Below are 25,974 nucleotides of genomic sequence, written 5' to 3'. Positions count from 1 at the left end.
AGGGATGGGATGTGAGAGAAAGATAGAAAAAAGACAAGAGAGAGAGAGAGAAGCTCTAAACAGGAGCGATGCCGTGAGGAAAGACGGACAGACAGACGGGAAGGAGATCAAGATTTTGTCCCAAAAACATGCTCTTAAAGCTACAGCGTGCAAAAGTCTGCCTCTTGGTGACAATATTATCATTACAAACCCATACATGAATGCATTACCCTTCGTTAATATGAAAACAACAACGACAACAACAATAAGAAGAACAATAATGAAATAAAATCAGATAATGGTACATGTCGCCTTGATTTGAACCACCTCCTTAAACATTAAGGAACCAAGCTGTAGGAAGATCCACCAATAGGCTGCTGGACAGACTATAGCTCCTCCCAAATCAGGAAGTAGCAGTCCCAGATAGTCCCAGCCTCATCCGACTTTATGTGCTTGTGTAAATGTGTGTGTGTGGACTGTAGTGATGTGTGTGTGTAAGAGAGAGAGAAAGAGAGAGAGGACGCAGGCTGATAATAGAAAATTAGAGAAGTAGGAAGTGTTGAAAGAGTGATGTGTGTGATCATGTGTGTGTTTATTCAGAGTCGCTCCTTGGTGGGCACCCAGATGTAAGGACCAGACTGCTCCTCAATCACCTGCTTCACCTGCGAGTACACCTCCTCTAGAGATGAGCCCTGGACTACAGCTGCAGACACACAGACGGACAGACAGACAGAGAGGGAAGAGGTGAGAGGTTAATATCCAGAAGACTTCCACCCAATCCAAACGTATACAAAAACACATTACCAGTACCCTACAGTGTGTGTACAAAATGAAACTATAATCAAAATCTCCATCAATGGAGGTGTAACCTTTAAAGGTCAACATATTATTTGAGAGCGTGTTTGTGTATTTATGCTCTTTACACACACGCTTCCTATACGAGAAAATGCAGTAGAGCCATGTTTGACTGAACCAGACATTATATCTGGGTTGTGTAAATGCAAAGGATCATAAATAATACTGCTTTTGTTAAAGGAATTGTTCAAAATTTACCCAAAGTTATATGAGAGGATCGATACCATTGTAATGCCAGTGAGTTATGAATAGAGCTACAACTGGGAGGCGATTAGCTTAGCTGCGTCAAATCAAGCCAAAATGTGTTGATATAGTGTGATAAAATTCACACAGAGAAGATACATCACGTTGACAAAATAATCTCATTAAAAGTTCCATTCTGTTCTGGAGCTTCCAGTTATGTCACGTGATCATTCAACATGTACATAATACAGCCACTGTGTTCATAAGTGAGCTTTATCAATCATCTCATCCAACTTTCAGAAACAAAGTGAAAAAGCACATTGACCAGGAAATAGTCAGATGTCAAAACATCTGACTATGTCCTGAACAGGTGCATGTGGGAAATGAGTAGCAGCTTGTGTTTGTGTGGAAGTAACTAACCAGTGAAATACTCTGTGAACTCCTGCTCCAGTTTGACAGCTCTGTCGAAGGTCTTCCTCGCCTGCTCCTCAGTGAAACGCTTGTTCATCTCTCTGGAGACACGGACGAGAGTTACAATATCAAGGTACAAAGGAGTTCAACAGTTGTCAAATGACAGGGTGATAATTCACTTTTACTACACTGGAACTGCAGGAACATGTGATAAAGCAGAAAGCTTTAAACAAGCTTCTAAATGGACCTAGTGGTGAGATACAGCATGTTGTATATGTATACGTGTATATGTTATGGTGGTGTGGTTGATATTTAAGTCACTTACAGGATGTTGTCGACATTGCGTGGTCTAATGAAGATAGCGATGGGATGGAGGCCTGCCATCTGGAGACGCTTTATGGCGTTCCCTGATACATCCAGAATACAGTGTTTACCCTGGGAGAGACACACAGGTTTGTTTTCTGTTTCCTTCGTATTGTGCCTCCTCCCTCCTGACAGTCTCTCTTTAAACTCACCTTCTCGGCGACTTCTTTGACAGACTGTATGCTGGTTCCATACAGATGGTTGTTGTACTGTCCAGCCTCTATGAACTTGTGCTCCTGGATCTCTCGCTCCATGAGCTCTCTGGAGGACATGAAGTGGTAATCTCTGCCGTCCACCTCGTAGTCTCGCCGTGGCCGTGTTGTGTCTGAGGATCAAAGTTTTTACACACATTAAGTATTATTGAGTAAGAACAGATATAATCATATATATGTGTGATGGTGGTCACTACCATTAGGTTTTTATTGCATTTTTATTGTGTTACTAATTTAGCATTTTCTGTTTTATATGCGTCAAGTTGCTTGTCTTTGTATAAAAGCAGATGAACAGGACTGACATGTGTTCATAAAAAGTTTTAAAAGGTGCAATACGTAAGATTTAAGTTGAAAACAATCAAAAGTTAACTAAAATATCACCAAAATGTGAAGAAATAACAGTTTTGACAGTATGACATCTATGCATTGTGTTGCAGAGATATCTACTGAAGTTAGCATGCTAACCAGCTAGACCCAGCCAAGTTCCCAGTTCGGACTGCGGCTACGCAGCTGCTTAATGAGCTAACTAGCTAACAGCAGTTAGCAGTTACTTTAGTGATATGTTGCCCCTTATTTGTTTTGAATATGAATTCTACATGTTATATTCTTTCCCTATAAAAAACATAATTAAAAAAATATTTTATTTATTACAGTTTTACAGTGTTCATTTTCAGGCTGCCTGTCAAGTGAGTCATCTCTTCAGACTGTGCAGGAACAATGACAAATGAATAAATAAAAGTATGATAGAAGTTCAGACACTGTCTGTCTCCATTCTTTGTTCCTTTCAGCTCAAGCTAAAAGAAGCCTTTTTGTTTGCCGCTGCCTTTTATTGAAGCAGTTTTAAGGCTTTGATCAATATCTTGAACTGCACTGTAACTTTTGTTGCCTTCTCTTTATTAAACCTATTCTATTTCAGCTTATTTTTCAATTTTTAACTATTTTTATGTTGTGTGTCTTGATGTCTTCCTACTTTTAATGTCTTTTAAATGCAATTTTCAACTTTGAGTTGTCTTGTTTCTGAATTGTGCTATACATATCCAACTTCATAAAAGTTCATAAAAATGTGCTGAGAGGTACAGGACAAAAACCTGACATTTTATTTAAAGTCAGCTTTCATTACAGCATTACAGTATAAACGTGATATAAACTGTCTCTAAAGGTCCAGTACTTTAGAGGTCACTGCTGGAATTCATCACTAAGTTATGACACTCACGTGGGACGCAGGAGCCAAACTTGTCAGGGAACTCGGAGATGAGGTCATCGTTGACTCGATCTTTCATTGGTCCGAGCACGATGACTGGCCGTGTGTAATTAACTGTACATGACAAAGAGAACCAGGATAACACACACAAAGACAGTAAGTTGAGTCGTGCAATGCAAGACTAAGTCATATAAAAAACAAATAAACATTTGGAAATTAAAATAAAAGAATGATGTAAAGTTGAGCACCGACCTTCCTGCTGCATGACAGGTTGGTAGGTGAGGAGAGTCTCCTCCTGGCCGGCTGAAGGGACAAACAGAGATGAAAAACACATTTAGAGGCACAGAGGACGGGATCAGTCTGAAAACCAAACACACTCTTACCCTTTTCTACTTTTGGACTAAACTTCTCCAACAGCTCTGGACAAGCTGGAGAAGCAGAGAAAGATCACTTGCACACACACACACAAACACACACAAAAACAGACGGACATAAACACTCACATGCACATAAGAACACAATAATCACAACAGGTACACATGTGCATGTATATTTAACAGTGACAAGCACACACAGAGAAACATACAAACCAACAGCAACATGAAGAGGCTGAGGTTTGAAAATAAAACACAAACTGAACAAAAGAAAGACAGAAAGACAGAAAGAAAGAAAGAAAGAAAGAAAGAAAGAAAGAGAAAAAAAGAAAGAAAGACAGAAAGAAAGAAAGAAAGAAAGAAAGAAAGAAAGAAAGAAAGAAAGAAAGAAAGAAAGAGGAGAGTCTAGACTTACAGGAACAACTCTCACTATCGCTGGTGCCAGAGGTTACCAGCTCTGGAAGGACAAGACAGGTCAGAGTCAGCAACACACACACTCATACACACATATAATAACACATATAAAGACAAACACACACAGACTGGCATTTTTTCTATTACACACATTCTTTTATAACAGAAACCATCCACCACACAATAGTCTGTATTAGATTATTAGCTGCAGGTGAGCAGGAGCAAGTATGTGGACACCTAACCATTAATGCCTCTAAAAGACAACATAAAATTTCAATTTAAAAATAATACATTTGAAAAGGTACAACAAAGTCCAGGCGAATCTTCTAAAAAGGAAAGAAAGAATGAAGTTTTTCTAGCGTGGTAAAGAATACATTTTAAAGAGGAACTCCAGTGATTTGTTATGACACCTACATAAAGTTGGGAGGCAGATTATAAGACAGAACGGTCAAAAAGGAAGCAACTTAATGGCGTCTATTATTGGACCACCTACCTCCTACATGCTCACTTCTTTTAAACTCAGTATTTGTACAGTATTTGTAGGCGTTCTATCAAAAACTTGAGGTCTTAGACCTCACAAAGCTCCTCCAGAGCCACAAAAGACATCATATATCTGTTGTGCTGTTGCTCATTACTGGTGAACTGGACTTCATGTGCATTACAGGGAGTCGTTAACAGCATTACAATTCATCAGGTTAAGAATTGTATTAAATAAAGTCTCAATGAAAAGTCATGTTTAATAATAAACAAAAGTGGCTTTTGTGCTGTTTATATTTCAATACTTTCTTACATCCTCAGGTAAAATGTGATGTCATTATACTGTATTTCCAGCATGAAAACAGGCCTGTGTGGATGTGGTCACTGTGAATGAAGCAATGTTGAATAATAAGATGATGAGCTCAACTTCCCAGAAAGAACACAAACATTCTCAGTAGTGGAAGTAATGAAGTTATTCAGATACTGTACTTAAGTACAGTACTTGAGTATTTTTATCTTATGCTACATTATATTTCAACTTCACTACATCTTAGAGAAAAGTATTGTACATTTTATGCATTAGATTATTTGCAAATAAGATTTTAAAAACCTACAATGACAATATAAAGTAAAAGTCATTGTTATAAAGTCAGCTAAATCACACAACAGTACATAAAATATGTACAATTAGTGGGTACTTTAATTGTAGATACTTTAAATACATGCTGCTGATAATACTTAATTACTTTCCAGCACTTTTACTTGTAACAAATTATTTTTAAATTGTGGTTTTATGCCAGTGAAAGATCTGAATACTTCTCTCACCACTGACCTGAGTAGTTTTGTGTACTACTGCAGAGTTCTTTTCCAGTCATTAACCCTTTGTATGTTTATGATGGAAGCTGGAATAAGCTGTCAGTAAAAAACTTTACTCTCCATTTCAATACAGCCTCTTCCTCCTTCTCCATCATGTTCCTCCTCCTCCTCCATCCAAGACCAGGAGGGAGGAGGAGGAGGACGAGTTTGAAGGAGGTTATTAGAGATAAGATAAGGGTGGATGTGAAAGGTATGATTGCTCAGGAGCTGAAGTTACATATACTGACCAGTAGGTGTCACTGATGGAGAGATTACCTACCTTTATCATCCTGATCCTGCGGAGACAGAGAGGGGGGGGGCATTAATCATCAAACAGAAGATGATCACAACAGTATCTTGACTGAAATCAGCATTTGAAAGCTCCTCCACATGCGTGCGCACACACACACACACACACACACACACACACACACACACACACACACACACACACACACACACAGTATGAGTGAGCAGGACTAATTTGCAGTCTTTCTCAAAGCATGGAGCCAGGGGATACAGCGCGTGTGTGTGTGATCGTTTTTAATTATCAGCTCGTCAGCGTGCAGAGTCGCTGATTGCAGACTTGCTGATTCACACGGTGCGAGGAAAACAGAGAGCGAGCCGACAACACAGTGATATCAATAGCCTGTGTTAGACTCGTGTGTCAGCTCTCATCATCACACTGTGTGTGAAGTGTGATTAAAGTCACGTCGCCGCCGCGCCTCTGAACTCAGACTGAACCTTTCCAAATTCAAGTAACTAAAAGCTGCTTTGTGTACTTCTAATTAGTCCCTCGTTAATAGTTAACCTGACCACACTTTTTCCTAGTAACAGTTTGTGTGGCTGTTAATACCATATTATATTTTAAGGCAACTCGTAGAAATTCTTTGTCAACTTTAGTCAATTTAGAAAATGAAATGCTTTTTGTAGACCAAAGCATAGTAGGGATGTTTCTGTGACATATTTTGTTTAGACAGTATTTGTGATATTTCCTTGTCAACAAAGACTCTAATGACTGACTGGCTGACTTATGCAACAAAAGGGAGGAATAACCATCTAATCATCAGTGCAGCAGTAACAATTATCATTGTACCTTTATCTCTAGGTCGCTCTAAAATAAAACAATATTTTGAAGAGGCTTTTAATCTCTGTCTATAATCATAATAAATTATTGCCTATTTATCTGAACAGAACAGGATGTGATGAAGGTAATTTAACAACTGTTTAGCTGACGAACAGGGTGTTTCTGAAACAAACTACCAAGAGACTCAACTCAACATTCAATACTAAAAAAAAGTGTTAAAAACATATGTTTGCCATAGCTCTTAATTTACTTTGACTTGCTTTTAGATCTGCATGGTAACATCTATACTTTTGTGTTCTTTACTTTATACTTTGATACGTTCTTCTGTTGGTTTAGTCTCTGTGTCTCACCTGCTTATGAAATATGCCCATTTAAAAGTAACGTTGCCTTTACCAAAAAATTCATAAATGTACTTTCTCATAACCCCCCTACATTATTATTATTACCACATATTTAGTTGTTGTTCTCTCATAGTAACAGGAGACACTACAGGTGAAGGACAAATTATAACTATTAGATATCACCATGAAACTTCACCTGATTACTTACATCAAAACAATTATTTTTTGTATTAAAAGTTTTCTGAAATGTTATGTTTAAATATGCAAATGAAGCATTATCTAAAGATATATGTAGTAATTTACATACATTTCCAGAAACAAAATCTGAACATTGGACGAAGTCAGGTTCAAAATTCTTGTTTAATTTTGTTGACATCACGTTTTGTAAAAATCGATAAATCCGAAAATACTCAATATCCATAAAATGTTTTGCTTGCCATGTTCTCAAGAATAAATTGATACGTAAATCAGGATGTGAATGATAAATGAAAAACCCTGCTATGAAAACCTTCATGATATAGATAGGCATAAAACTGGAAAGACACTTTGAGACTGTTTTCATAAAACTGTATTGTGAAATTCCATGTTTGTTTGACAAAAAATGGGGAACAGGATAAAAGTTTTAACTAAATCTGAACTAAAATAAACACCTAAATGTATATTTTAGACAGTTTCTTCCCACTACTCTAAATGAAAGACATAGAAGCAATATAGCCAAAAGGGTTTAACATCTTTATTGTTTCTATTCTGATTTTATTACCAGCACAGTTATAAATAACTGGGCTGACAGGTGAAAAAACACTTTCCTCTGCAAACAACACAATGTCAAACCTCTTATGCACCTACTTCAACACATTCGAGTTCTCATTTGAGAGCTGAGGCTCACAGGAAATCGACTTTCATATGGTATTTATGTTTTCCATTGTTACAAGTGTCTTGAGAATGTGTTTCGAGTCAGTGCATTATGGTTATTGCAGGAGAGAGTGTTCACCCCTTGGCTGTCTCACCACGGTTCAACACTTTCATTAACTTCGCCAATATCTACCTGAGGCTATTTTTCAGCAGCGATCTTTAATCGTAATGCTACGGATGAAAAATTAGGACCAGGACCTCATTGAAAGGTTTGTAAATCTGGATGCTACTCACCGATCTGTCCTGAGACCTTGTCACTCTGACTGTCTTTAACCTCGATCTCTCCTTCTTCTCTGCCCTGTGAAACGAAACAAAGGTACAAAAACATGAAGACAAATGTTGAGACACAACAGAAGCAAATACAAAGAACTGAAGGTGACTTGAGTTAACTTCCTCAATTTGAATCTGTGTTTATTTGTCGGTTTTTCAGACAAAAAAGCAGATGTTCAGGTCTTTTTTACTTCTACAGACTTCTTGCTAAAATTCGGCATATTTACATACTGAATGTTATTACTGATTATTATTACTGAATCATCATCTTAAAACATTTCACAACCTGAAACTGTAAAACTACTTTGGTCTCACAGTCACTGTGTCAGATCCTTTCACATAAAAAAAGGCAAAAATCACGTAATGTCCCTTTATCCATAAAGTAATTTCCCAGCCTACTATCTTAGAAGTATTTTTGGATCCATCTTGTCCATATAAAATAATTGAATTGTGGGATTTCTGAATATTAGTGAGAGGTGAGCTGATCTAATTTTATGGATTTTAATATCCAGATATAATGAAAGTTGACAGCAGAGATCAGATAGCATGTAAATGTCAAATAATCTGAATGAGCTCTGATTCAGACGTAAAGAGATGAGAGTCAGACCAAAATACTTCAGCCATGAGGTAGAACATTTCTCCTCTCCTGCTAAGGAGACAATTTTGTCTGCTCAGTTTAAATTTAGACGTGTCACTTCCTGTGCAGGGCCATTTCCTGCTGGTGATCATATTCAACCCTAGAATTTCAAATAAGGTGAATCTCCAGTGTCTGGACTCAGGGATGAGTTTCGCTGTTGAAGCCTCGTTCTATAATTTAGGCCGACAAGCCAGATGTGTTTTTGGATCAGGTCTTACATTATGCAGCTTTTTAGCCTCCGAATGTATGAAAACAGACCAGCAGCAACTATAGGAAAAATGTCTGACTGTAGGTGATTCTTCAGTTTCAATCCCTGATGGCAGCTCGGATCTGAAAGGCTTTCAGACACAACACGAACCGTCATGTGAGAGTATTTATGATTCAGCGTCAGTGAATAAGTTGTATTTGCTTTTGCCTACTTTTTCTTTCCCCCAATAACATCATACGAATGTAATTTAAAAGCAAAAAACAGTGGTTCATTTACTTGAGAAGGAGCAGAGGAGGAGGCAAAAAAGGAAGAGAACAAGGAGGGGAAAAGGCGGTGCAAGTAAAGCAGAAAGAGGAGGCGAGGAAGGAAGGGAGCAGGAGAGGACAGCAGAGAGAGGAGAAGAAGGAATAGGAGCAAAAGACATGAGGAGATGAGAAGACAGAGGAGAGTAAGAGGAGGAGGAGGAGGAGGAGGAGGAGGAGGAGGAGGTGGAGGAGGAGGAGCAGGAGCAGGAGCAGATGAAACGGAAAAAGTATTTTACTGTAACACAGTTATTCTATTACCCCTACTGCACCACCCAGATTCTCTCACCCTGCCTCTATCTCACACCTCAGTCCATTAATACCCCACCATCCACAGCCCTGTGTGACAGTCAGCACGTCCATCCCTCCATGTTCCATTCGCTCACTCCCACTCATCCCTGTTGCTTCTGATCCCTCTTTCACTGTTTCACATTTTAACACGCCCTCACTTTTTTTCCTTCCACTCCATCACTTCCGTCACTCCTCACCACCTCTCTCAGTGTCGTGGACGGTAACAAGACTTAAAATAAATTATCGCCTCCTCCCACCTCAGAGACCTATCAACATCCGTCTGTCACCTCTCCAGGGACAGGGAGGTGAGAGCAGGGAACATCATTTCCACCGCAGGTTTATATTCAGCAGATTCTACAGGATGATTTTTGCAGTGTTGTGAGCAGTGGTGGAGGAAGTGTTCAGATAATTTAAATGGCTAATGCCACACTGTAAAAATACTCTTTGAACTCTGACCTCCTGCGGCTGGGGATGACTCCGACTTCAGGGCAGTTTGGAGGCGGGGGGCTGAGGTGGCGGGCGGGCCACCACTCCTCTTCTCCAGCGCTGCTTACATGGAGGATATCCCCAAAATGAAATGGCAGGGCCTGATTGGGCGTGGTCAGATCAGACGCACTTCCGTCGTAGTCGAACAACGCTCTGCAGGCAGGCGGAGAAAAACAAATTCATATTACGCACATTTACTCAAAAGCACAACTTCAAGAGGTTTCCATCCAAATGTAAAGCTAATCTTTTGAGAAAAGGGGCAGAAGAAAATAAGCTGATGGAAACACAGCCACTGATTCTAAAATGTTTCTTATTTTAACTCAAATATATCAATGCAAATTTCTGCATATGTTGGGATATTATCATCTTTGCACACTGTACATATTCTTCATACTGTGAACAATTGCTTGCTGACTCCATATTTTCCATCTTGGTTTTAACCACTGTACAGATAGATTTTGCATTTTTATTTTAAGTTGTTTTTTTTTTTAATTTATGCGTCTTAACTTTTACAGTACTTTTTTTTGTTTCTTTTCTCTTGCTGTGTGTATTGTGACTGTTGTGCACCAAAACACAAAGGTAAATTTTCTGAATGTGAAAACAATAAGCAATTTCTGATTCTGACTCCGATTGCATTGTCCGGTAAGTATGACACCGTAAACACATTTTAAAGTCAGAAATGTCAAAATAACATTTAATCTTCATTACAATTTAGAACCCCCCCCCCCAAAAACAGCATCCGGTACAGCTGAGGGCCGCTTCCACTATTAATTTATGACCTTGTCTGTGTGTACATTTCTGTGTGTGTGTGTCTCTCTGTATATATTATTGTACACATCTGTCTGCATGAATGTCAGCCTTTTTGTGTGTATTTGTGTGTCACTATGTATGTTGTGTGTGTGTGTTTGTGTCTCAGCGGTGATCTGTCTGTGTGACCACAGAGTCTCAAACTCATCCAGAGGGAAAAGACCTGGGAAAATAGGCCAGCAATGTGTGTGTGTGTGTGGGTGTGGGTGTGTGTGTTCAAAGGAAGTAGAGCTGAAATAACCGGCATCCCGTAAAGTCCCCACTGCCTTCATCAATAAAACAGTACGTAGACAGAGAAGGAGAAACCAAGAGAGAGAAAATCAGACAGAGGTAGACGCTGAGAGTCTGACATTAGTACAAAAAAACACCAGCTCATGTTTTATTCATGTTAGATTAAAGATGAGAATAAAAAAGATCTCCACACAGGACATTATACTGTATATTTAGCTGGCTGCTAAAATAGACTCTCCATCAGACTTGACAGTCTAATAGAAACATGATCTTATGACTAGAGGGTCAACAGTTCACCTGTGGTTTCACTGATCAGCTGTGTCAAACTATTTAAGCAGCTGCAGTTTAACTTCTGCACGGTCAACATTGGAGAACCGTGATCATTAGATCAGATGAAACTTCAAACTTTATTTTACAGGTATTTGTTTTTCTGATATTTACCTGAACAGCCCAGTCACCAGGATAAAATGTTGGCAGGCAACGTTTCTGTTCACATTCACATTTGTACGTCTCACAGGCTACGTACCATATTGACATTTCTGCAATACGTTTCATATCACATTCACATTACACATTTAGGACCTCATTGTCATATCAGGAAGTGGAGGGGATGGTGGCAGAGTTCCAACATTTGTAAGCATCACACCACTGGATATTTTTTAGGAGACCTGGGGACAATTTCCAGCCGTGTTTTTGGCCACAAAAAAACAGGTATTTTAAGCCAAAACAAGATCTTTTTTCCTTTTTGTGCCCAAACCTAACCAGATCATAAGCACTGCGTTGTCCCAACATAATATATGAATTATTATTAATTATTAGTTTGTATTAATATTAGTATTAATTAGAAACAAACAGCCGTTCCAAATGATAAAGTTCAATGTTTTGTTCAAACATCCATCCATCCTGAATAAAAAGAAGGATTATGTATTCTGCTATAAGCAGGATATATAATATAGTGGCAGGCCGACTGTGAGACACATGCATGTCTTTCTGTGTTATCATAATAAATTAAAATGTTCTAAAAATAGTAAAAGATATAAGAGAGGGGGATGGCATGTGGAAGGTTACAGGATATCCTGGAAATATGAAGTGCAGCGTTACATTTACATTAGTGGTTCCACAGATACATTAAGGGCAGCTATCAGATGTGAGTGTATAAATAAGCTTTCTTTGCTTCATAATGTCACTCATTACAGCTGCAATATTTTGAGTCCCAAATAATTTTGCAGCCACCAGGTTACATTGATGGATAGTTTGTAGTATTATTAAGGGCACAGAGTTGTATATGTATCTCAAAATCAATTACTTGTTCCAAATCTTACAGTTTAATTCCTATGTGGGAGCCTCAGAATTACTCAAGTGAATAAATACAGTAATTACTACAGTGTAGTCTTTTACACAGACCTGATCCCAGAGTGTCTGTTAACATGTGGAAACACATGTGTAGTAAACACTATATTAGTGCTGTGGTTGCACAGCCAGCAGCTAAACTGTACTGCAATCTAACCTTGACCTCAATATACATAAGCTGCGTTTTCACCATAGTGCTTTCTGTGTAGTGCCCTTTGAACCCTGAAGTAACCTGTGTTAACAGTAGCCAAACGACACATCTGCTTTGTGTTTCCACTGCAGACAGTACTCTGGCAGGCGGGGTTGTTACTGGTCATTTCACATTTCAAGCAGTTGGAAAACAACAGGGGAGACTGATCTTGATTCTCTGCTGCATTTATAAACTGACAAACTGAACCCTGTTATGTGTATTATTACCTGACTGACAACACATACAAATTGAAAACCTTTTTTTCCTCTACTCTACTCGCATTAGCGTCTCTGTAGTTACTAGATATTTTTCACATTATATAAATGACTTAGTTTTATTTTTACATAATAAGAAAAAACAAAACAAAAGAAAACACACTCTGATTATCAGAGAAATGCTGAATATTGGATACGATAATTGTCCAGGTGTGTAATCAGCAACCCATAAAATACAGTGTCTACATACATGTCAAAATATATGTATTAAATTTTTTTTTTTATTGTACTTTTGATACTTAAGTACATGTAGTACAAGATTGAGTCTTACTCAGGTACTTTTTGTATGGGTTTTTTTTTCACAAATACTTTAACACGTGATCTTTACTTTACTTTCTACAACATTGTCCACAGACACATACAGTAAGGGGCAGCTGACAGATGTAAGTGTATAAATAACCCTATTTTCACTGGAGAACAAAAAAGAGCAACAATGTTTTTTAACTTACCTCCCAAATTAATTTCTCAGCTTGCAGGTTACACTGAATTATTAAGGCCACGTGTAAACTTAACTCTATATCAATTACCAGCTCTCTGTGGTTTTAATTCCTTTGTGGGAACCTCTGAAATGTAATTACTCAAGTGAAGAAACACAGAGCGGTCGGTAGAGTGTAACAGAAAAACCCGGTCATTATTTAATCTTTTCCTGCTTGTGCTGTAGAAATTTGAAACCCTAAATATTGTGTTAGTGCTATTTTTTGCATAGACAGCAACCTATTGTCCAAACTGCAGTGCAGTTTAACTTTTCACTGAATACTCATATAACATTACTGCTTACAGGCACTTTATTTAGAGGTGAAAATGAAGGGAAATTCACCAGAACATGACGGCGTGATAGTGCAAAGTAATATACAGTACAGTCATTTAGTAACCTTTTTTTCTATATATTGTACGAACCATACTGTAAATTTGATAAAACATAACATTTTCTCAGAATAAAAGTCAGACCACATTCAAAGAAATCTAAAAAGCCTTCAAGCTATTTAAAACCCCAATATTCAGTTACAAGAAGCGAATGTTCCTGAGCATTTTGTTGACATTAAAATGCTTTGAAATGATAATCTGCAGCAGAGATCAGTACAGCAGAGGCTGGTATCATTTATTTAAACGCCCAGTCAGACATGAGCCTCAAACCCAAATCAATGCATCCATGTTGTGTTAAAACCCTCTGAACAAATCTTTATTGACTTTAAGTGGGGCAGCAGGGGCCAAGTATCATGTCTGTTAAGACTCTCTTTATCTTCCCCTGTTCTGATAGCAAAGAAATCCTGATAAGTCAAATTAAATAAAAATAATAAAATTTGACATTTAAAAATAGTTTTTCATTGAGAATCTATAGTAGACCGACTGAATGGGGATGGGACTTCATCATGTCTCATCTTGTCATTACTTCAGATATCTTTGCCTTTTCAGGTGGATCTTTACGCAGTGAATACACTGTTACAATCCCAAGCCGTACAGTGTGTTTAAAATAGGACATGCTGTAAAATAAGAAGGGGGAGGACACACACACACACGCCTCTCACACAAAGGATGGTCACACATGTCACCTTGCTTCAGTGACATTTCCTCTGAGGAAAGGTTAGTCTGTGCGTTACCTGTCACATACACTACAAACTCTCTCTCTCTCTCTCTCTCTCTCTCTCTCACACACACACACACACACACACACGCATATTGTATGTACATTCATGCATACACGCACACTGTATGTACAGCAGCCCAGAGTATCAGACACCCCCAATTTCTCACGCACCAACAACCTCACTGCAACCAATCAGCTCTCCAGTCTGAGGGCTCCTTTTTAATACTTGAAGCTGATTGGTCGTCTATGGGCATTCCTGTATGACAGTGATTTATCATCTAGGCTGTTGGGGGGTTACTACATTATTCTATATAACCTTGAAATGATCATGGCCTGATTTTGACGAGACTTGAAGGAGCGATGTCATTAAAATTCAGCCTGTAAAGTGATTAACTTACAGGGGGTGTCATGGTAATTATCTGACAGAAGCATTTTTCCTCATCAAATCTGCAATTATACAGTCATGTACAGGACAAATGAATCATCAAAATATTAATTCAGTGGGTCAGTGTCCAGTACTTAATGGTGTATGTCTGTTGGTCTGAAGAAATTTGTGATTTGAGGCTGACTAGGAAATGCTGACTGTTAAACTAAGATGGTGAACGTGGTAAACATACCGTCTCAACATCAGGATGTTAGGACTGTTAGTGTACTGATATTAGCATGTAACTAAAAGCACTGCTGTGCCAGACAACCACAGAGAGCTCTAGACTTTTATTCTTTTCATTATTTGTTTGATCAGGATTTATTGAAGCAGAGGAACCTTCCAGTACTTTGATGATTTAAAGCTTAATGAGCTTGTTGAGACTCAATCAGGAGCTGACTCTTATTTTGAAGCCAAGAAATGGAGGTTAGACGTTGCTCTGTGATCAATAAGGCCTATGCACTAATGAAGACTGTGAGTTGAAACTCACTAGGTCCATTTATTAAAGGATTTTTAATTTCTGCAGAGCAGTGTGCCTTGGTATTTTTTTGTTATTGATTACAAAGGAAAGTACAAGCCTAACCTTTGGATCAAAAGAGTACCTGTTTCATGATACCTGCATTAGTGAAGCAGCACTCCTTAGCCAATCTGGCATTTGCTGTTTGGACTGTTACATCAGTTTTATAAAGACAATTACTGCTCTTTATTTTATGTGACATTGATTGTGTTGTCCATATTCAGACCAAATTGGGGGGGTTCGCTATTAGCCACAGGGTTGTGCAACAGTGTAGGAGTCTCATTCAATTATGTGTTTGTTTACACCAAAAGCCATTCGCCAACTGCCATTAAACAATAAAGGAGATGCTGCTATGTTGCTTTGTTGGTCTTGCAAGTGATTGTTTGTCCATTTCAGCAGATTAAGAATAATAGTAAACAACCAGGATGCGAGGCATATCATCCAGGTGGGTTTTAAGTTGATACACAAGACCAAACTGAGTGATTATACATGAAACATTACATTATACAAAGAAATGTCTATCTGTGTTCACCCTGTAGCATTGTGCCACACTACTAGCACGCCTGCGACAGAACCATCCTATTCTGCCTCTGATCTGCTGATCAGGGTCATCCCTTCGCGAAAGAAGGATTTGTAATTTAGCATGTGGTCCTACAGTGATTGTCGACAGATGAATAAAAAAAAAGTGTTTTAAACTGGTGCATATTAAGGCCATATTAACTGAATACACGTGAAACATTTCGTTACACTCCTGCTTTACACTGGCTGCAGTTTGCACCACTGTATCCTAAACACAATAGCCTCATTCCAATGAATGGGAGGACTGGCTTTATTTGCCTCATTTGCCTGATTCTACTTGAATGGGCCCTAACTGTTCTCTAAGCCAGGTCAACCTCTGAAAGATTACTATTTTAATTGCACCAAAACAAATTTGATATTTGTTAAATTTGCTTCAAAAAGTCTTCCTATAATTGTCCTATTTTTAGAGAAAATTGCATCTCTTATTACTAGATAAAAAAGCTTCAGGTTCATTATTGCATAATTTCACTCAAATGTATCTTAAAGTGTTTTTTTAGGAAATCATTTAATGTGTTAATTTATTAACATCTTAATCGAGGCTTCTTCTGATTGAATCAAATGAGCAGTGGACAGACCATTTCATTTCTTTTCCCAAATAAAAACAGTGGGCGCACACACTTAATTTATGCTAATGATAATCGCACCTACGGGTGACTACTTAAAAATTTAACAAGGGTGACGGCAAGCAGCTGCAATGTCATGTTTCCTCATATTTTTCTATTAAATCTACAATTCACAAAGGGAGTCATTTGTTTGAGTGGTGGGATTGCCAAGTAGGTCACTTGAGGTTTTACAAAGCATTGTGGGTGCACTGGCATTGACTTCAACACACTCTAACAGATGAAAGATAGTCAGTCAATCAGATTGTTTCTCAGTCAGTCTGATAAACCAGCCTGCCAGTGTGTCTGATAAACATCTCTGGAAACTGTTGGACTGCATCTCCCAGAGGGTTGAATGTGATCATTGCCCTCTAGGTCCTTGTACAGACTCTGACCTCAGAGTGTGAGTCAGAGTGTGAGAGTGTGTGTAGTTCAAGGTGACTCTCAGACAGCTCCTACGATATACGATACCATGCAATACGATATGATGCAACTTTATTGTCAGTTTACACTGAAATTCAGTTTGCGTCATTAGACGGTTCTGTTCTAAAGATCTGCATTAATGTATATTCTCTAGATTCAGAGCTCAGATAGCAGAGATCTGATGTTGGTTTGCTGCTGCTGCCGTTTCCTTCCAGGCCACTTGCAGTTCAGGCCAGTCGTTCCTGTCATGCACAGAACTTGTCAGCTGTAGTTTCTTTTGGGCTTTGCTTTATTAGAGCTTTTTTTTTTAATAGCATTTTTGGAAACAAAAACAAACAATAAAAAATAGTGGTGCTTGTTGATGTCATCAGCACAAGAGTCCCTCATCTCTTCATCACAAATTTTTGCTTACTATCTACAAAGATAATACAAAGACATTTATAAGAAAAGATATATTATTGTTAAACCATAAACTTTATTTGAACCTCTTACTCCTTCACAAACCCTGTGAAAATAAACAGACACAAATTAAAATGGCTGTTGTTTTTGAACCCTTTAGATTACTGTCCTGAGCCTGGTCTCTTGTGAAAAGTTTATTTCTGAATTATCAGAATATAATAATAGTCATTTATGACAGTAAATGAAGAGTCTTTGGGTTTTGGACTGTTGGTTGGACAAAAGAAGCATGACATTCTATCGACTAAACGATTATTTAACTAATAATGAAAATAAATTATAGTTAGTTGCAGCCCGACTCCTGTTGTAGAATAGTGGGATCTTGATGTAGATTACACAGATTGAATTGTGAGGCTTTGTGCTTCTAAATCTAAATTAGATTATTGTCTTTGCTCTTTGACAACATCTTTTAAATTCATTTTCAGTTGTAGCTAAACTGATACAACTTAGAAAATGTTTCGTGGTCTCCTCAAAGCCTAACCAGTAGATTTTATCATTAGTGTGACCATTAGAGCTGTTTTTCCTGCCTTTGTTCTCCATTGTATTGATCTCCCAGGAGCTCCAATGTGACTTATCTGGACCCAGTGACCTAGCGTTTAATCAATACTTCAAATGCTGTGATTCTTGTGATGCAATAGTCTTAAAAGTGTGGGTGGTTCAGGACTCACACTGCTTCTGGGCTCCGCAGAATACACTAAGGAAGGACAGGGTGATTCAGAGTAGACTAAACAGCCAGGACAGCCGAGGACAAGAATGACACAAGGACACAGGAACACTCGCGCACAAATCGGGAGAGCTGGCAGGCGATGGATGTGTTTGTGTGTTGGAGAGTATTCGCCAGACAATCTAATTGTGATTTTCAATGTGTTTACCTCCCTTTCAGTATCTCACACACACACGCAACGTAGACCCGACAGCTGAGATAAGACCTTATAATAGTTGTGTCACGCTGAAGGACACTAAACAATCAGTCACCTCTGTGTGCTCTGTGTGTGTGTGTGTGTGTGTGTGTGTGTGTGTGTGTGTGTGTGTGTGTGTGTGTGTGTGTTACCTGACGTAAAGTGTGCGCTTCTGTGTGGAGCGGAGCGACGTGGAGCTGGAACTGACACTGCTGGTCATCATCTGTTCCCTCAGGTCATGGATCTTCGCCTCGAAACGACTGTACTCTACACACAGACACACAAACACAAACATTGTTATGACCAAGCAGACTTCAGATGACAGGCTCTAAAAATGAAGCTTAAACAAGCTATTGACATTTCTAATTTAAGCACCATTTTCAAGCTACCTCTTACTCCATATTAGAAGCAGCTGAATGATAATTTATGCTTCAATCATCTCTGCTCAATTGCTCGGAAACCACAACACGTGAGTTCTAAACAGGGTGAAAAGAACTTCTTACACTTCAGTGAGATCAAATGAGCTAAAATACTGTAAAGCAAAACACAGATGGAACATGTGATGGCTGTGAAATAGCCAAAGCAAACTTAAGGGGAGACCCATTATGCTTTTATATTTTTTCCTTTGCTTCAGTGTTTTAAATGAATGTGTTTTTGTGCATATTAAAGGACCACCAAGGTGCACCAACAGAAGCTCCTCTATCCCACAGAAAACACTGTTCCTGAAACGCCTCGTCAGAGGTCTCACCTTTAAATCTGTCAACTTGTGACATCACACTACGTCAACGTGTCACACATTTGCATAATTTATGTTATGTACTGTTATCTGTAAGGGATGGAAAACACCCACTAGCCCCACCCTGTTTTTTTTCTGTTGTTTGTTTGTTGTTTTTTTTCTTTATCCTAATTTTCTTGCTTTCTATATTGTCAAAAAAAATGGGATGAATATTGTTTGTTTTTATTGAACACCGTTCTTATTGAACCTTTTGTTTTGTGTCTCTTAATTGGAAAAAAAAAAAAAGCTCAGAAACCACACCAACACGCACCTGACGCACAAATACACACTGTAACACGCAGCCAGGGTCCAAGATGAAAAACCAATAAGAGTAATTTATCAAAATATGTAGCAAAAAATGGAGGATGGGTTTATTCTAATTATTATAATAGCTTCTTGTGTCCGATTTACTGAAGGAAAAACAGCTTATTTAGTCACGCTATTTAGCACCCAGAGAAAGCAGGCACAGACTGCCTTGTTTGTCTTAGTAAATCACTCTTTATTTGCAACATAAGACTGCGGATTAAAGACAGAGCAAATTCTTCTGGTGTTTACTAGAAAGCAAAATTTCAAAAAGGTAGGAGTCTGACTACTAAACCCACACAAACACACACACGCACACACAGAGAGAGAGAGAGAGAGAGAGAGAGAGAGAGAGAGAGAGAGAGAGAGAGAGAGAGAGGCTCATGGACTTGCAGTATCACTCATGGACAGGCAAGCCTTGAGATATCAACGGACTGTATATCTAATAGTCTGTTTGATCTGAATATTAACTTCTGTTACATCAGCCGGTCCATGTCAATATCATCATAAAGACACACACTGACAAAATCATGAACAACACACACATACAGAAACAGAGTTAGACTACCACACTGTCTCTGAATCATCACTTAAGCTCCTTAAAGTCTCTCTACAGATCTCTTCATGCAGAATGTTTTGTTATTCATAAACTCTGATATTAGTATGTATTCATTAAGATTCATTTATCCTACAGTGCCCATGAAAACCCTTCATTCATAGCTGGATCGCTTGCTAGCTATGTACATGTGTATATGTATATTTTGGGGGGACACATTCAGAGGTCTGGGACAATATATGTCTTTCAGTCTAAACCATAGACAAGACTTTTAGTTATCATACAAATAAAACTGGGTCTTTGTCACACATAAAACATACATTTTATCCCCAGGAATAACAATTCTTTGAAGGTGTGACAAGAGACATAACCCTGAAAACCCTTGTGATTCTCAGACTACAGCTGTCACATATGGCTGCTTTACATCTGACTTTCAGCTACCTACATGTTGAGTTATAGTTAGAAAACAGGCGAGTGTGCACTGAACAATGGCGTCACATTAAAGCATGCACACTGAGTTCACATTGTGACGTTCAAGCGGCTCATCGGTTTTCATGGAGTTATTGGCTGGAAACACACAAAAGTAAAAATCCATTCAGATATCAGGAAAACAAACAGAACCAACACGTGGATTAATTTTTTAAACCTGGGCAGATTCTAAGTTTCTAAATGTGTTTGCTGATGTTTCACACAAACCCAACAATGATTATATTAAAACAGCACTTTCATTTAATTGCCAGGAACAACTATATCCCATCTCACTTGAATGACAAGTAGTAAATTGCGAGGGAGCAACCGGTTGGCCAATCAATGCAAAGTGCAATGATTTGCTCAAACACTCAGCAGAGCAGCCTTGTGCTTCAGTATTCTCTTGCTACATGGAGCAAAAAACTCTTACACATCTAACCCATCTTTTTTCAAGTGGACATAAAAATGCCACCATGCCTCTTTAATTATAAATGTACATTAGTTATGGAAATGCACAAAGTGGAAAAACAAAAGACATAACATGTTCTCTAATGTGTATTTAAGGATGATAGCTTAGAAAAAGCAGAAAAAGTAAAAAAGATATACTTCTTACCAGCAGACCGCTGTCTTAAAATGAGCATAAATTGTGTTACTTTTCATTCAGAGTGGCAGAACAAACAGCAGATATGTGTGTAATAAATCCTTACTGACTGTCCTCTAGTCTTCCTAACACCACACAGCTTCCCAGAAACCTCTGAACACTACGAAGACAACGCCGCTGGCAATAAGCCTGAAAAAGCCCTGCTGAAGGATGTGAGTGTGTGTGTGTGTGCGTGTGTGTGTGTGCGTGTGTGTGTGTGTGTGTGTGAACCATTACTGTGGACTACGGAATCTAATTAACCCTGAGTAATTCAATCATACTCGGGGTACACACGGTCACGCACTCAAACACACACACAGATCTACAGTAGAACCAGCAGTATCTCCTGACTTCTCCTCCTTTCCTCCCTGTTTCTGTTTTCATTTCCTTGTTCACCTCTCTACACGCACATCCAGCTTCTGAACACTGTCGAAAATCAGCTTACAGCCCCCAGATCTCAGCTCTGATTTCCCCAAAACATTTATTAATCTGACAGATTGAAGCTCACAGACACAAACAACTAAACGTTGTGCGAAAATGGCTCACGGCTATGCAGAGGACTCAGAGTAATATGATCTCTAACTCTTTTATTCTCCAGATACAACACATTGATGTTCTGGGAAAAGAGCTTTGATAGATTTGTTGACAATGAGATTCATATAACTTGCCAGATTTAAAGCTAAATGTTATATTCAGACAGCATGAAGTACGTTTGACAAAACAAAACCGCCTCCAAACTCTCGGTAATGAAAGGATAAAAATGCCCTTTTTCCTGAAAATTTCATTTCTTGCTTTAACCTTCAATATTTTCCTTGCTGACCTCAGTCTGGCATTTTCGATCTCAACTCTAATCCATTACAAAAAATGATGGATTAACACCTCTTACTCAGTTTGTTAGTTCAGTTTAATCACCAGATACTGGACGAACTTTAGCATCATCAGCATCTAACTGTCCCCGTCAACACACATCGCCTCAATGCAGTATTATGGGATTAAGAGGACGAGAGAGACAGACAGACAGGGAGGGAGGAAAAAGACAGAATGAAGAGAGACAGAAAAGAGGAGGAGAGGAAACAGATTAACGACTGTGATTGAGCTTAAGACGTATCGCAACAAACTCTCATCTGACACAGTGAGATAAAGAATAAAGGTTTATCAATGACAGGCAGAGAGACAATGATAGAGGCACTGTAGAGCTACAGAGGGATGCTCCTCTTTGTGATCTACAGAACAAAGAGGGTTTTGCAACTGAGATGTTAGTGTTACTGAGTCCTGAAGAGAAAGGAAAAGGCTGCAGCTCTGATCATCTTTGGCTTCTGAGCCTGTCTTGATCATCTGAGTTTTACAACCAAACCCAGGGATACAGCAAAAACACCACAGCAAGAAAAAGAAACTGAAATAATAGAAGTGATACTGTTGATCAAAACACTGTGAGAGTCATTAGACCAAAGAGTGAAGGAGCCAACGTGTTAATGCTGCATCACTGGTCATCAGAGGGAAAACACCACAGATTCACAAGATCAAATCTGTCTTTTTCAGTCCGATATCACCTGAAGCATTATTCCCCAAAACAGGCAAAGTCCCTGAACTAAACACCTAAAGTGTTCAGGGTTGTAATGTTATCCATAAACACTGATGCTCCCAGGATGTTAACAAGTAAATCAGTTCAGGTCTGTCTCCCCCAACTCGCGCTCAGCTGTACTCACATGCTGCAGGCAGACAGGCAGGCTCAGCGTCCGCACGATATGATGCCGCTACGGTGGCTTTCGGGTAAGTGTGCGTGCGTGTGAGAGAGGGGTTTGTGCTGCCTGGAGTCCCGGTGTGTGAATTAGATAGAAAAAACAAAAAAAAAGAGAAATAAAAAGAGAGAGCAGATGTGTGTGTGTGAAAGAGAGAGATAATGGAGACGATCTGACGCCGGCACGTGAGAGAGCCGGAGCAGAGATATGTAAATGTGTGTGAAAAGAAGTGTGTGTAGGTATGCAGTAGTGTGTGGCACAGAGAGGAAACGTGTGTGTGTGTGTGTGTGTGAGAGAGAGAGAGAGGGAGAGAGAGAGAGTGAGAGAGAGTGTGTGTGTGTGTGTGTGTGTGTGTGTAAAAACAGTCCAATGCTGCTCAGCTGCCACAGAAACAACAGATGCTAACTCTCTCTCTCTACTACAGTCCTCTCTTTCTCTATCGCTCGTTCGCTGGTGCGCCCGTTTGCTCCTCCTCCTCTTTGACAGCAGCTTGCTGTAGGGCGGAGACACACACACACACACACATACATGCACACACACACACACACACACACGCATCGACACACACGCACGAGTGCACACATTCATCAACAGACACACACACTGTTTCCTGAGGTCACTCATGCAGGAAGCTGAGGCGATGCCAGGCTCTCCTGCCCTACTTTGGCCCAGGGAATCGGTCTGCACGCCACACACACACACCTAATACACACGCATACACACACACACACACACACGCACGCACACACAGACAGACAGACACACTAGCATGCACACACGGTAAACCTTGACCAAGCGTTTTTGAATATTGATTTTTTTGGGAAGCCTAATCAACAGCTCAATTTATATCTATTATATGGATTTTCCATTTGTTTCATATGGAAACGGAGAAGAAAGAGATGAACATTAGCTTCATAAGTATAAGGAATCAAACTCTTTCAGCTCTGCATGATTTATGTCTGTCTAGGTCTCCATCTGTCTCTCATTTTCTCTCCATCTCCAGTTTCTGTCTCTCCATTTTTTAAGACTCGTTTTCTCTGATATCTGGTTTTCTCTTTTCCAGGGTTTAACTTAAGAAACCTTGTATATAAGTTAAAAATGATACTCATGTCAAAATCAGCAGGTTTTATTACAGGCTGATCCAAACAAACACACACTTCTATCTCTGCATCTTTCTCTGACTCCCCAACACTGATACAGTAACACACATCGAAATCGCCTAATATGAAGTTTCACATCATCAGCATCTAACTGCCGCTGTCAACACTCATCACCTTGACGCAGTGTTATCAGATTAAGAGCAAGAGGGAGATGCGGAGAGATGAATGTGAAAAACAAGACATAATGGAGAGAAGGATGGGTAAAAGGGGAGAAGAGAGGAGAGGAAGTGATGGGGGGGAGGGGTGATGACAGAGACTAATGGCTCTGGGGCTCATATTCCCTTCTTCCTTCATTTACCTCTCCTCTCCTCTCCTCTCCTCTCCTCTCCTCTCCTCTCCTCTCCTCTCCTCTCCTCTCCTCTCCCCAGTGGAGCATTGTTCAGCAGCTGGCAGGGGCCTTCTCTGCGTTTTCGCAGCTTTAGTGCTATCCAAACCACTGGAGACGGCCAGATCTCATCTTCATTGTTGTGTGCATTGCATTAATATTTTCCTTTCAGATCATTCTTATATTGAACCAGAGTCGTAATTAAAAGAACTCAATTGTGTGTAATTATTGTCAACAACTGTCTCGAGTAAATAGATGAATGTAATGTAGATAATGGATACTTTGGGCATGGATTTTATTATTTGATGCCATTATCGCTTTAACATTTTTACTTTTTTTGCTCATACTACATGTAAAGGTATCCTGTGACCAGTGGCAGCACTGTGGAGCGATGTTTTTATGAGTGGACCCCCCATTTTGTTTGTTTCATTGACGCGCTACCTGCCGCTGATTTCCTGCTATTCCACTGAAGGACAGCTGGTGGCGGCAACGTATAAAGAAGTATCAACAAACACAGTGAAGAAGAAGACTGCAACATAGATGGAAACGATGCATGATTTGAAATATTCAAAACATCAGGTCTGCAGATGTTTTATGGCCTAAAAGATACACAAAATGCATTTTTGTAGAGACACACTTACTTTGTTTACATAAAACTCCACCATTAATTTGTGTGTTCTGTTTGCTTATTTTTCCTGAATGTATTTCTCCAAGGGGATCAGTTAAGTTTCAACATCCACATTTCCACAATAGTATGTGGATTATACTTAGTTTTTAATTATTTACAAAATCCTCTTGTGAAATGTCCTTTTTGAGTTTCTACACATATACCACTTTTTTCTGACCAGCTGATTTTCAGAAAATCCCCTTCAACTAGTAAGTCAGTTGTAAAACCAGAATCAACATGAGGCACCGGCTCTAAAAATAGCAGTGCTGGAGGAGGCTCATCTATAATTGATACAGTGCAGTAATGTATATATTGATCAACTGATCAGATTGCGGAGGAGATGAGAGAAGAGAGAACGAGACCAGAGGAGAAAAAAAGAAAAAGATGAGATGAAATGTGTTTCATCTCCAGCAGCTAATACGAGCCTCAGCATGACAGTGACGCGGCAACACGCTGCAAATCAGTCACAAGTGTTACAAGTGACAGCTCAAATCCCCCAAACACACTTTGTGGGCGATGAGTCAGACCATCAGCACTGACACCAGAGGAGGAGCTGATAGGTGGAAAGGAAAGAAAGAGGTGAAGAAGAAGGAAGGAAAGCGGGCTAAGAAGAAAGAACAGAGAGATAAAGTAAAGTGGGGAAAGACAGGAGAGCCTACTGTTTGTATTCAGCAAACAATATTCTCACAACTTTGTGTGTGCACCGCAGAGAAAGAGTTGCTGTTAATCTTCTACTTAACAGCTGGTGCACGGCACACACAAACACACACACGCAAAGTGTAATAAGCAGGCTAAGAGAAGTGAAGATAATCCTCTCTGCATCACCTCAGTATTACTGCTGACAAACGCCGCCTGTGTTTGTATGTACAGTCTGTGTGTGACTGGGTGTGTGTCTCTGACAGTTGTGTGTAATCCCAGTGACTAATACTGCTGTCAACCTGAAGGCATTAGCAGTCCCACATCAGGAAACTCGTGGCACAGGAGCACATCAGACTTGAAGGTCAATACCGCGACGTGAACATCCAGATGTTTTTCTGATCGGCACAAACAATAACTGTATTGATCGCTTGAGAAAGCACACATAAAGTACAAGGCAACCTGAGCGGCCTCACACTGCATGTATGTTTTATTTATTTATTATTTAACTA

The 25,974-nt window shown here is 39.3% G+C and overlaps 1 protein-coding gene across 1 annotated transcript in view; it reads right to left on the bottom strand.

Annotated features, from left to right (window-relative positions):
- Nucleotides 1-349: 349 nt before the first annotated feature.
- Nucleotides 350-25,974, bottom strand: part of LOC141005129 (discs large homolog 1-like protein) — a 127,017-nt gene continuing 101,392 nt past the window's right edge. The window contains exons 16-26 of the mRNA XM_073476891.1: nucleotides 18,346-18,460; nucleotides 9,829-10,011; nucleotides 7,899-7,962; nucleotides 5,605-5,620; nucleotides 3,994-4,035; nucleotides 3,457-3,507; nucleotides 3,217-3,318; nucleotides 1,944-2,116; nucleotides 1,754-1,863; nucleotides 1,438-1,529; nucleotides 350-682 (exon numbers count right to left, since the gene is read on the bottom strand). Coding sequence (XP_073332992.1) covers nucleotides 576-682; nucleotides 1,438-1,529; nucleotides 1,754-1,863; nucleotides 1,944-2,116; nucleotides 3,217-3,318; nucleotides 3,457-3,507; nucleotides 3,994-4,035; nucleotides 5,605-5,620; nucleotides 7,899-7,962; nucleotides 9,829-10,011; nucleotides 18,346-18,460 — 1,055 coding nt within the window. The 3' untranslated portion in view covers nucleotides 350-575. The remainder of the gene's footprint in view (nucleotides 683-1,437; nucleotides 1,530-1,753; nucleotides 1,864-1,943; nucleotides 2,117-3,216; nucleotides 3,319-3,456; nucleotides 3,508-3,993; nucleotides 4,036-5,604; nucleotides 5,621-7,898; nucleotides 7,963-9,828; nucleotides 10,012-18,345; nucleotides 18,461-25,974) is intronic.

This window comes from Pagrus major, chromosome 11 (assembly GCF_040436345.1).
Source record: "Pagrus major chromosome 11, Pma_NU_1.0".
Lineage (NCBI taxonomy): Eukaryota > Metazoa > Chordata > Actinopteri > Spariformes > Sparidae > Pagrus > Pagrus major.
This window is presented reverse-complemented; position numbering and strand designations above follow the sequence as displayed.